The 12,262-nt window shown below is 54.7% G+C and overlaps 1 protein-coding gene across 3 annotated transcripts in view; it reads right to left on the bottom strand.

The window, feature by feature from the left end:
- Window positions 1–12,262, bottom strand: part of GALNT14 (polypeptide N-acetylgalactosaminyltransferase 14) — a 208,856-nt gene that overhangs the window by 16,659 nt on the left and 179,935 nt on the right. For all 3 annotated transcript variants that reach the window (XM_042933316.1, XM_042933317.1, XM_042933318.1), the window contains exons 9-11: window positions 10,705–10,808; window positions 2,312–2,438; window positions 74–166 (exon numbers count right to left, since the gene is read on the bottom strand). In XM_042933316.1, the coding sequence (XP_042789250.1) occupies window positions 74–166; window positions 2,312–2,438; window positions 10,705–10,808 (324 nt within the window). The remainder of the gene's footprint in view (window positions 1–73; window positions 167–2,311; window positions 2,439–10,704; window positions 10,809–12,262) is intronic.

Genomic DNA, 12,262 nt, shown 5'->3' with positions numbered 1-12,262 from the left:
CTAAGTGGACAGGCTGTCAGGAGCTGGGGATCGTCTCAATCCTCTGCACGAATCAGCCTGAAAGGACACTTACTTTCCAAAGGGCCTCTCCAGGGCGAATGGCCGGGCAGCATAATAGTACTGCTTGTATTCATCCATCCACACTTCAGCTGTCCTCTTGGTGTTCCTGGGGAGGTGGGGTGGGGGTCACATATCGGTTAAAATGCACATGTAAACAACATTACCCAGCTGGGGGCCCCAAGACCCAGGAATAGCATTCTTCCCTGGGCACTGAGCCCAGCCAAGTCCTACCTGCTCTCCAAAGGGGCCTTTCCCCCAAGACCCAGGACATTAGTAGGAAGGACAAACTCCTCCCCAAAAGGTACACACCAGAAAAATTATGCCAGAAATAGAACTTATGTGGCTCAAAAATGAATGAATGAATGAATGAATGAATAAAGAGAAAAGAACCAGGAGAACCCACACATGCCAGTGACCAAGAGCAGAGAGGCAGGACCTCCAGCTACCCTCAGGACCCCTGGTCAAGGAGCTCCCCCTTTCTGCAGGGAAAGTGGTAGGGTCCCAGCTTTCGGCAGGAAAGCCAATCGCACATGGCTTCCTGGAGCCCGTGTGCTCAGTGTGGCACAGGCATAAAGAATCAAGGAATCAAGCCGTCTGTCAGACATTTGGCCAGCACACTAGTCTTTTCCAAGAGTTTGCTCTGAGTCTGACCTCACAGGGCACAGAAAAAGCGAGAGAAACTGACACGGAGAATGTCACCATTCAGCAGACAGGGAGGCAGAGGTACGAGGAAGAGCCCGCAGAGCAAGACCGAGGTCATCAGAAAACAGTCAGATGCCAGGTGCAGCAGAGAAGCAACTCCCGCCAAGGCCCACGGAAGTGAACTTGGGGTCTCACTACATGGGGATGCTCCTGCAGACTTCTGGTTCTGTCTGCAGCAGAGGCATTCCATATAGGGGTCTGTTACACTCTTCCAAGTTGGTGGACCCAGAATGAGTCACGCACCCGCAGTCCATTCTTGGTGCACTCAAGTTACCAGCGCTTTGCTGGCGCGTTCCCCTGGGCCGGTCATCAGCCAACTGCATGCCGCTTAGGAAACACCTGTGCCACTTTTCTCTCACCACTGACTGACCCACTGGCCAGGGCTCAGACTCAAAGACAGTGCCTGTTCTGGAGCCTAGGGCTGCCCCCTCATTCCTAGGCTGGCCCCCTTCCACATCATAGCCCCCTGGCTTTCCTACACCAGGTGTCACCCACTCACCTTTTCCTCCTGAAAACCCGAGGGCCCAAGGCAGCTCTCCCTTTGTGCCCGCTGGGTTTCTCACCGCCCCACCCCTGTCCACCAAGTTCCTGCAAAAGGTGTTAACTCTTCCCCTGCTCAACCCCATGACGGCCCTGAGACCGTCATGTCAGGACATGACCTGTACCTGCTCATACATGTGAAAACTGAGGAAGGAAAAACACCGATGAGGAAAACGATGCCCCAGATGAAGAAAAGCACCAAGAGGCACTTAGCTTCCCCCTCTCCCAAATGGACTAAATGACAGAAAAGAAAAGGAAAAAGGAGAATAAATGGAGAAGTGAGGCTGTCAGATGACAAGACACGAGAATAAGGGGAAAAGCGGGAAGACGGAGGAAAGATAAACACGGGGAGAGGGGTACACAGGAATTATTTCTAGAAGGAATCACAGGAGAAGCGTGTACAAAGGGACAGAGCAGGAATAGGTAAGTGCAGCACCGGGTCACTGAGGCCCAGGGATCTTCATCCTGCCCTACCCCTTCCCGCTGCAGGAGGTGCAAACACCCTCTGCAAGAAGCCCAGGGTCGCAGGGCTTCCCCAGCCTGGACCCCGTCTGGGTGCTGGCAGGGCCCTGGGGCAGGCACGTGAGCTGTAGCCACTTGTGCGTCCCCAGTCTCAAATCCTTCCAAGGACCTTTCCCCTGGTGACCCAGCCTGAAAGTGGGAGCAGTGGATCTTCCAGAACTCAGAGGCAAAATGGCATCCTCTTCCCCCAGCCCAAATGCCCCCAAATACCTGGAGCCCTGCAGGATGGTGCTGCCCAAGGACATGTGGGCCTTGTTGAGCCCTGGGCAGTCAGCGGTGGGGAACAGCCCCAGGCCTAGTCCTCAAGCTGGGTGGGCAAGCCCGACCTTCCCAGCTTAGGCAGAATCCCAGGGAGAATGATGTGTGGCTCCAGAGCATCCAGAACACTCAGGAAACTTACCAGAGAACATGGTACAGCCACAACCCATCACTGGGAAAGCCCTCGGCTTTCTGTTGCCCCCTTGAAGCCCCTGGGATGTGCACTTACTTTATATATGTGTTGGCATTTCCATCTGGGAAAACATACGGGTGCTTCTTCCGGAAGACGTGGCCCACCCGGCTGCAGGGGACGATCTCGAGGCTGCCCCCGCACATCCACACTCTGAAGGAGATTTCTGTAAGACAGCCGTGCCCCCTCATCACTGCGCTGTGTCCTCAGGAGGGGAGGGGACCCAGGATGACAGCCCTGAGGACCAAGGACGTGGTCAGGGCCCGCTGCATCTAGCCTAGGGCTTGGGGGTGAGGAGCTGGCTTCGTAGTCAGACTGTGTGCTCTGCTGGCTGGGCAACCTCAGTTTCCCCATCTGCAAATGGGGACGACAATAACTCATAGCCGGGAGGATGACCGGAGTGAATATGGAAATAGTGGCTGGCTTGGAGAGGCACACTAAGTTTAATTAGCCCCTGTTCCCTCCCCTCATGGAGGACCACAGAGGGCTGGAATCAGGACCAAGAAGAAAGAATCTCCAGTCAAGAATATAGGAGAATTTCCCGACAGTCAAGGCCCAAGGAACGGCTGTAATGGAAGTAGTGTTTCACACTCTCACAGGCTAGCAAAATACAGGGGCAGGATTCCCAGGAAACCCCTGGACGAGGTGTCGGTCACCTCCCAATGGCCCGACTGCAATTCTATCATTCTGTAAGGGTGCCTGAATCATAGCCCGGGAGGAGGAAGTCTGGCCAGTAGCTGAGAGCAGCTGTAGAGAATGCTGGAAGCCTCTACACTTGCTGGGGTTGCTCCCTAGGGCGGGGATTTTGCACACATACCCATTTCTTGCTGGTTGGCTGCCCGCTCTGAAGCTGCGGGTAGAGCAGAGTCTGCAGAGGCGGCTGGGATGAGGCCGGGGTGTGCATTTCTCCCCTGGGGCTGTGTCCTAGCCTGGTGCTCCCGCCCCGGAAGGAAGCAGGGGAACACCAAGGTGGGGGAGGGGAGTATCTCATCACCGCTAGTGTTTAGAATTGCTGAACGACCGTCAGGCAGTTTTGTGATTGCTTTTACCTTCTCTACGGACAGTGCACCTCCTTATTGCCTACACCCAGGGTAGGCTCCCCCGTGCACCCCACTGGCCAGGCCACTGGTGAGAAGTGCCAATTTCCCATCTGGGAATTGCCGCCTGCTCCATGCTTCTGCAGTCAAGCTCAAGTGGGAGGAGGGCAGGCTGAATCGTATTCATGACCAGGCCCATGGGTGGCTGCTCTTGGGGGCGGGGCACGTGGAAGCAGACTGCGGTCCAGGAGCGGGGAATGAGGATGTGAGTATTCTAGTGCCTTCCCATCACATACGTGCCCCACACCCTCCAGTACCTTGGGCCCTACCTCCCTGGGTTCTTTCACCCTGGGTCCTCTCTTTCTTATCTGCTGCCCCTCCACTTCCTGCTCTCTGTCTCCTCCCATTCCGGCTTTCCAAGCAGGTGCCTGGACACGATTTCTCCATTGTGATCCTCACCTGCTCGGTCACTCACCTGTCCTCAGTCACCCTTTACCTGTCCCTACTGCCTCCTGCCCCTGTGCCCTTGAATTGCAGGCAAGGCTCCCTAGATACCAAGCCCACTGCCACCACCTTCCCCACACCGGCCCTTCTGCTTGCCCAGGTTCTGGTCCCAGTGCGCTACAGCTCATTCCCAGGAAGCTCGGGGACAGGGTGGGGACAATGCGCACACTCAGATGAAGAAAGGGCTTCTCAAGATTACTTCCAAATGGTGGCAAGAACATGGAATGAGGGAGGAAGATGAGAAGAGCTCGGCTTTGGGGTTGGCAGCCCCGAGTCCATGACAGTCCCCCAGCCGTATCCCTGGGGGAACCCGCTTCATTCACCTCGCTGAGGCTGGGTTTCTTCACATGCCAAACCAAGATCACAGAAGTACTCCACAGGATTGCCATCCACATCAAATGAAACAGAGGTTTTGAGAATATAGCGAAACGTCTTTAGTACGACAGGAAGATCAGCCATGGCTGTGATCAGATGCCCCTGAAGCCAGTCTCTGAAACATGGACCCCATTAGCACTGCCCTCCCTACCTGCTTCCAGCTTCCTTCTTCTGCCACAGCAGCCACTTAAAATTTGTGGAACTAACACTTTGGGGTTTTGACTTTCCATCAAGGTCCTCGATACGCAGCAATCTGACGTTTGGCTGGAGCACAGTGGGATCACGTGCCCCAGCCTGGTGTTTGTGGGATGGGGGGACACGAGCAATGAGTGAGCTCAGCTGACTGCCAACACCCGCCTCCCCACCCTGCAGTGAGCGCACCGAGGGGCTGCAGGGGCCGGGCCCTGGAACTGTTAGCACACGTGTGACTCTGGCCTCAGGACGTCTTAACAGTATGCTCCAAAAGTCTACTGTGCTCCCCTCGTTTCCTCTCCAGCATCACAAAATACGGTCTGCTCCAGTTCCCAAAAAGGAAAACCCTCTCATCTTGCAAAACTAGAGACGGAGATCTGGTTTACTAGATATAACCTACAAATTTTGTGCCAGCCCTCCTCTAAAAATACGCATACGTTTTGGCTGTGGTCTCTTCCTTTCCATGTATTCAAATAAGACATATGTCCCTCCTCATTTGCAAAGCGAATCACTCCAAACTTTGCCTTAGTTCCATCCCTCGCCCTCCCCTGCCCCCCCGGACCCCTGCAACCTGTTTCTGCCTCCGTGCTTCCCATGCCCAGGATCTTGTTTCTCTCTCCATCTTTGTCCCCCCGTCGGCATGCACAGGCCCCCCACCTCGGAAAGCAGTCATCGGACCCTGGTTCTTCTCCACCTTCTTTCTGGTCTTCTGGCATTCTTCCACCCTGAGGCTGTCTCTTCGGTGTCTTCCTGACACTGCTTCCTCAGCTGGCCCCATGGTTCACGTGATGCTGAGGACTCCCCTCCATCCCACCAGCCCTAGCTTGCTCCTGGCTCCTGTGCCAACTTCCAAGGCTGTCTGACCCTTTGCCAGGGAGTGCTGGACACCAGCAGATGCGTTTCATCTCCTACCCGGTCCTCGCCTTCCACAGCCTGCCACAGCCTGTCTCCTCTCCTCCACCTGTTAAACCATCCCTCCTCCTCCTCCTCCTTTTCCTGTGGCTGCTGCTTTAGCCTAAAATCACCACGCATCTCAATTCTGCAAACGTGAGCCATGGGAGGAAAATGACCTCTTCATCTACCCCTGGGCTGTGCTTTGTTCTGTCCTCCCTCAGGTGGTAGCTTATTAGTCATCCTAACAACCCTGCTCCTGGTCACGGATGTCCTTATTTTATGATGCAGAAGTGGTTCTGACCTGACACCTGCCAGCGGGTTCCTGAGGACTGAAGCACATCTCCCCACTCCTGAACTCCGCTCTCACCCTGCCTCCACCTGCCCTCAGCACTCAGCAGCAGCCGTCGGCCAACGCAGGTGTGGTGGGTGCAAAGACGCTGGCTTCAAGGCTTTTATCGGCCAACAGGAGAGGCTCACCTATGACCAGCCACCACACTGCATTTCCTCCACTCACTCATCCAATCGTGACAAATGTCCGTCTTTGCGCCCCTTTGGTCCGGCTGATGCTGCCTGTAGTGCCTGAGGCCCAGGATGCGCTAACAGCTTCTCTGCTCTGGAATCTTGAGTGTTACAACTGGGGTGAAGGGAGACACGGGGCCTGACCTGCACTGCGGTACTGCCCCCAGAGTCGGGCAGCCTGGGGGGTGCAGATTGGTGTGATGTTTCACAGGTGTATTGTGTGGGATATTTAGCACCCAGGACATGGAGTCGCCCTGTCCTTGTCTACACCACTGACATCAGGATAACCGTCCACACAGATACGTGCTGACACCTGGGAAAGTCTCGGAACCCAGAGGCCCCACGCAGCGGGGGCTCGTGCGTCAGAAGTGCTGTGGACAGAGGCGTGGGGCAGCGGGCCCTCCAGGCACCGCCTAGACCCTCTACTTTCCACGTCTGCGGCTCCTGCTCCTGCAGAGTCATCACTTTCTTAAGTGGGGAGGCCGAGCAAAGAGATGCTGTAGGGAATCTGTAGGGGGTTCTCGCTGAGTCAGCGCCGGCACCATCTCCACGGTGATGAATGTCACGCAGGCCCTAATATACTCTGAATTCCAGGGAGGGAGACGTGTCATTATTCCACCCTCATGGGGGGGGGCGGGGTGGGGAGGGGACGGCGCTGGTATCTTATTTTCTTTAGGCATCAGACTCATGCTTGACGGAAAGCTGCCCTCCCCACCCTCCATTCTCACCTCTTTTCTTCTGTCTCATCAACCCACTTACCAGGTCTTACCAGGTCCCCATGGCACCCCTGCCCTCCCCCAGACCCACCTCTGCCTGACAAGCCCATGACTGGCTGGATGGGAAAGGGGACGCTTTCTCCCCAGACAACAAACCACAGCCATCCGAACACCACTGCTCGGCCAGACCCGTCAAGGCTCCAATTTCATTTCATAGTCGGGTTTCTAAACACAGGTGGAGGGCGCTTTAGACACAGGCTCCGCCGACTTCAATGATCCTGTTTTACATGGAGCTGCACATATCGTATACAGACACGCATTGTACACACAGCAGGAGGACCCGTTCTGCCTTTGGCCAAGGGGAACCTACTCAGGACAAGGGGAGTGGAGTGAGCTGTGGTGGGCACTTACCTGGCTACTGTTCTCCACAAGTCCACGCATACAAATGTGGCCATAGAGACCCGGCTCCTTTTAATGATCTTTAAGTTCTCAGGACCTTCTGGGCCTGGAAACTCTGTTATTAGTTTTTAATGAATGCATGGACTTGAGTAGAGATCATTTTCTGGTCTACAAAACCACACCTCATACCATCTGGGGCCATCTCGCTGCATCCAGGCCCCTAGCTTCTGAACAGGCACTAGCCACAGGCCCACCATGGTCACGCAGAGCCATAAGCCTGCAAATGCCAAGGTGGCACACTTATCTTTCCATAATCCCTATGAAAACAAGCCATGTGTGTCGTCTCTGCTGGGCCCAGGGTAGACGTGGGGAAGTCCAGGGGCAGTGGGAAAGGATGGTCCTGGGGGACTTCATCGGGGCATGGAGCTTCGGCCCAACGGCCCAGAGAAGGAACTGAGCTGTGACCTGCTTTAGTTTAGTTCCCTGTCTGTGGGGAGAGGACTTTTCATCAGACGTGGATGCTCTTCTCAGATGAGGCCATCTCCGTCACCTTGAGCCATCCAGCATGAAGAGGGAGAGGCAGAAAGAGAAGGTTCCAGGGAGAAACTAGTCCAGCAGGTCAGATACATGCTCCTTTAGCAGGTGCTGTCCACCCCCCACCCCTGAGTCTGAAGGGGTAGCAGGGGCATTAGCTTTATCTACTTACAGCAAGCTGCCCTGGGGCAGGGGAGGGTAATCGTCACTTTTGCTGCCATAACAAAGGCCACACAAACCTGGTGTGTGGGTTTGGCTGGGCCCCCTGCTGAGGGCCTCCCAAGGCCCAAATCCAGGTGTGCAAACATCACGTTCCATGCTGGGGGCTCTGGAGAAGACTCCACTCTCCAGCTCCCAGTCCCTTGGTTTGGAACACTGGTAGCCAGCACTTTCCAGTGTTCTAGGCCTCTAGGACTAGAGGTTGGAGGCATATTCTCGCCTCGTCCCGGGTTTAGCGGCAGGCAGGCGGCAGGCACAGGTGAATGAACGCAAATACAGAGAGGGCCCAGGCCTCGTAGAGAGGAGAACTGGGTGCGGAGGGGCCCAGAGTGAGTGGGGTGGGCGGGAGAGCGGGCGGGGAAGGTGTGCTAGTCCTGGGTGAGGCCGCCCTGGAGCTGTGTTGTGCAGTGGAGTCCACACTCGGTGGAGGAGGGAGGCCAGGTGGTTGCAGAGGGCCGGGCATGTTGGGGCTGTGCCTCTGGACTGATGGCTGGAGAGGTGGACACACACCAGGAGGGACTCAGCTGAGGGGTGTGGGCCTCGTCCTTAGGACAAGAAGCACCCACGGTGGCCGCCACGCCTGGGAAGTGGGAGAGACCTGCATTTCAGTGCTCTCTGGCCCAGTGGGAGGCTGGCTTTGAGGGGAACAGAATAGTCCTGGGGCTGGAGAGAGGGGTGGATGTGAACGATGATGCTTCGGGTGCGGATCCCGGGACTTGGTGAGCTGGGCTGTGGGGAGGCCCCCCTGCCACACCCTGGAGCCAGAATTCCTTCCCTCAGCACCATCCCTGAAGCTTAGAGAGCTCCCCGACCCCACTAAACCCCCGATCATCATCCCCATCCTGATGGGCTCTTCCAAGTGCCCACTTGGGTGCCTACCTATGTTCGCATGCAGAGTTGGGGTGCCCCATGTGACATACGCACCGTTGGAGAAGCCCTGCATCCTCTGGCATATAAAATGCTTAAAAAAAAATAAAAAAAAAAATCCAGAAATGGCTTTCAAAGTGCTGAGAGCCGGCTATAACATAACGGGATGCTGGGATGGGAGAAAGCGGTGTTTCCTGGGATAGCTGTCTGTAGTGCTTTTTTGTGGATTGTAAAATTAAAAAAAAAATTTGTGTTGGATCAGAAAATGCCTCTCCCACACCTCTGCAGAAGCTCCTCCCTACTTCCCCAGTGGAATCAGCACTTGTTAATGTCCCACGACCGGAAGCAGCTAGCTGAGATTGCCACTTAATGTGGGCAGATGTGTGTCAACATTGCTATAAACAGAAGGTACTGGAAGGTTGGGCCGGAATGTGCCATCATTAAAAATAACGTGCTGCCTGAATCCCAAAGCGACTGCCACGTGGAGGAAGGCTCACACTCACTTTGTAGGGTTCAAGGGGGCAGAACAAGTCCCAACAGACAGAGGCTAGAGGGAGATGGGTTACCACCAAGGAGAATTTTCTAACAGTTTAACACAAAAATTCACAACAAGAGCATGTGCCGAACTGTGAAGCAGTGAATGTGTTGTCATAAACAGCACCTGAGCAGAGACAGGATGTCTGTCAAAAGCGCTATAGAAAGGATTCGTTTGATTGTAGCAGGAAAGGCCGGAGCACATGAGAGGATCATGAGAGACACCTTGAGCAGCACGATGTCCTGGGCTCTGGGCTGCCCAGAAAGACAGAAATCTCATCCCCATTGGGATCGACAAGGGTCTACCCGGTTCTGAGCTCTTCTGGGCCCGTGCAGGCACAGCTGATCTCAAACCCATATCCGATTTATTTCCCCAGGCTGTTCCAGGGGACGGGTGCCAGGAAGGGGAGGCAGTTTGGTTCGTGGGATTGGGGTTTTCTGCTCGTTTGTTGAGCTTCCAATCTGGCCCCTGATGGCAAGAGATGTATACTTTTGATGGGTTTCTCTACACTGCCCAGTTTGGGAGAACAGATGCTGTGGGTCAGGCCAGCAGCCATAAATTCCTGGAAAATAACTCTTAGTGACTGAGGAAGAAAGCCATAAAACACTCTGGAGGCAGGGACAGGAAAAAACACTGGCAGAGGACAATGCATGAGATTACTGCTAAATGCCCAGACGAGCCCCATGGGTCATTCTCAGGCCACGTCACTGCTCCGTGAGCCTGTGCCCAACGCTCCCCGGTGACACTCTGGCCTCTTCCTCTCTTTCTCCAGTGTCTTCCTCAACAAGTAGTTACCAAAGCCACCTTCAAGGTGGCCACTACCATAAGCACTAGAGACAGCTGGGAACAGAACAAAATCGAATCCCAGCCCATATTCTGGTCACTTCCTGGATCTTGGAAACCAACACAACACCTGCTGGCATTGTGTGCAGATGGCTCTGGGAGTTTTACAGACCCGACTCTGTGGAGTTTCACAATAACCGCAAGGAGCACCTTGGTGTCGCACTTCTACTACATGAGGCAGCTCCGGGCTCACTCAGTGCTACGAGCTACACGAGCAGGTCCCGGACTGCTCTTTCTCCCGTAGCTGCAGAATGCAGGCCCACACCACTGCAGCCAGACACGCTTGCACAGTTTTGCACCCCTTCCACCCACACCCCTTTCTCTCTCACTAAAAGACAAGGGCCAGATGCTCCTGGGCTTCTGTGGCGACGACCCCAGACCCTCTTCATTACCCTGGTGCTGAGTGCTGTGTGCACAGAGCAGCCAACAGATGTTACCCAAGTCACGGGGTCACTGTCAGCCCTCTCCATCCCCGGGCCCCTTCCAAGACCCCCAGTTCAGAGCTCCCAGCTCAAGCCTCCGGCTTGGTATTCCTCCTTAGTCTTCCTGGCTTTTGCATTTCAACTTGCCCCTAACGGTCTTCCCCGGGAAGGCTTTCCTGGTGCTCAGCGTCCGTGTGGCCCCACAGAGAAATGCCTTGTTACCTCCACCCTCCCAGCAACCACTCCTCCGGTGCCCCCACTGGCCTTGCTCCCAAGGAGTGACTTACTGGCCCCTCCCAGGCCCTCACCCCAGGTACACGTGGTTCCAGGACACAGAGATGCCACCCGGCCCCAGGACGCAGAGACAGTGACTCACCGAAGTTCTCTCCACCCCAGATGTCCATGTCTGTATCATATTTCCCCAGGTATTCGAACCAGGATTTGTCCATCACGAAGAGCCCTCCAGCGATGATCGGAGTCCTATGCATTTGGAAGGAAGGGAGGGAGTTACGAGAGAGAGACCGCCGTCACATTCATCTGCCCTGGCAGTGCAGAGCTCAATACAATTTTCTCCCCATTTCTCTTCCTCTTCATAGGGCCAATGCATTATTACCTAAAACAAGAACATGCTCTGGAGTTTTTTCTTTTGATTTTAAATCTCCCGGCCTCACAGACAGGCTAATTTACTCATCAGCATGCCTTCCGTTGGGGGAGCTGGGATTTGCTCAGAACACTGCTGCTCTGAGGGCCTGGGGATCCTTCACTGGCCTCTCCCACAGGCCCTGCCCAGCGTGGCTCTCTTGGGGGGTTCCATTACTGGGAACCCGGGCAGCGAGCCACTGACCAGGCAGGGAAGGAAGACTGAGGCAGCACCTGTTAACAGCACGTCCTAGGGCACCTGGTTGGCTCCGTCAGTTAAGTGTCTGACTCTGGCTCAGGTCATGATCTCCCAGTTTGTGAGTTCGAGCCCCGCATCGGGTTCTGTGCTGACAGCTCAGAGCCTGGCACCTGCTTTGGATTCTGTGTCTTCCTCCTTTTCTCCCCCCGCTCTCCTACCGCTTGCACTCTGTTTCTCAAAAATAAATAAATATTTTTTAAAAATTGCACATCCATTTTTTGAGATTGTGTTCTCCTTTTCTTCCCTCTTTACCCCTCTATCATGGGTTATGTCACCTATGTTGGGGTCCTAACCCCCAGTACCTCAGAATGTGACCTTATTTAAGGAGCGAGTCTCTATAGAAGTTAAAACGAGGACATTACGGTGAACCCCAAACCCATGTGACTAGTGTCCTTAAAAAAAGGAAACACAGAGCCAGAGAGACAGATGTGCCTAGAGAGCATATAATGTGAAGAGACACGGAAATGAGAGCCCCATGAAAGCCAAGGAGAGAGGCCAGCATTGGCCTCAGAAGGAATCGACCCTGTCGACACTTTGATTTTTGACTTCAAGCCTCCAGACCTGCAAGACAATACATTTCTGTCGATAAGCCACTCTGTGTGTGGTACTTTGCTGCAGGAACCCCAACAAACTAATACACCCTCATCTTTGTTTTTTCCCGTGGGATCCCACCCCACCTTCCCCTGCCTCTGGTGCCTGAGAGAGATGCCAGAGAAGCCACTTGGAAAGGAAAAGGTTGCAGAGGAAGGCAGACAAGGATAGCAGAGTCCAACCAAATAATCCAGCAAGTTTAGGGACGTGTGTCTATAAGGATCGGTGGCTGGGAGAGGTGGGCAAGCCCTCAGGGACCTGGCCCCTCATCCAGCGTGTCCAGAGGGTGAAGGCAGTTTTCACCCACGTCAGTTAGTTGATGGAGAGGAGGTCCAGAAACCAGGTCTCCCAAAGCCACGCCCCCCTGCTATTTCCTGCAAACTGACCTAATGCTGGGAAACACCCATTCTGGGAGCAGGGATATTCCCACAAGAAAAGAGCCCAC

Source organism: Panthera leo, chromosome A3 (genome assembly GCF_018350215.1).
Source record: "Panthera leo isolate Ple1 chromosome A3, P.leo_Ple1_pat1.1, whole genome shotgun sequence".
Lineage (NCBI taxonomy): Eukaryota > Metazoa > Chordata > Mammalia > Carnivora > Felidae > Panthera > Panthera leo.
This window is presented reverse-complemented; position numbering and strand designations above follow the sequence as displayed.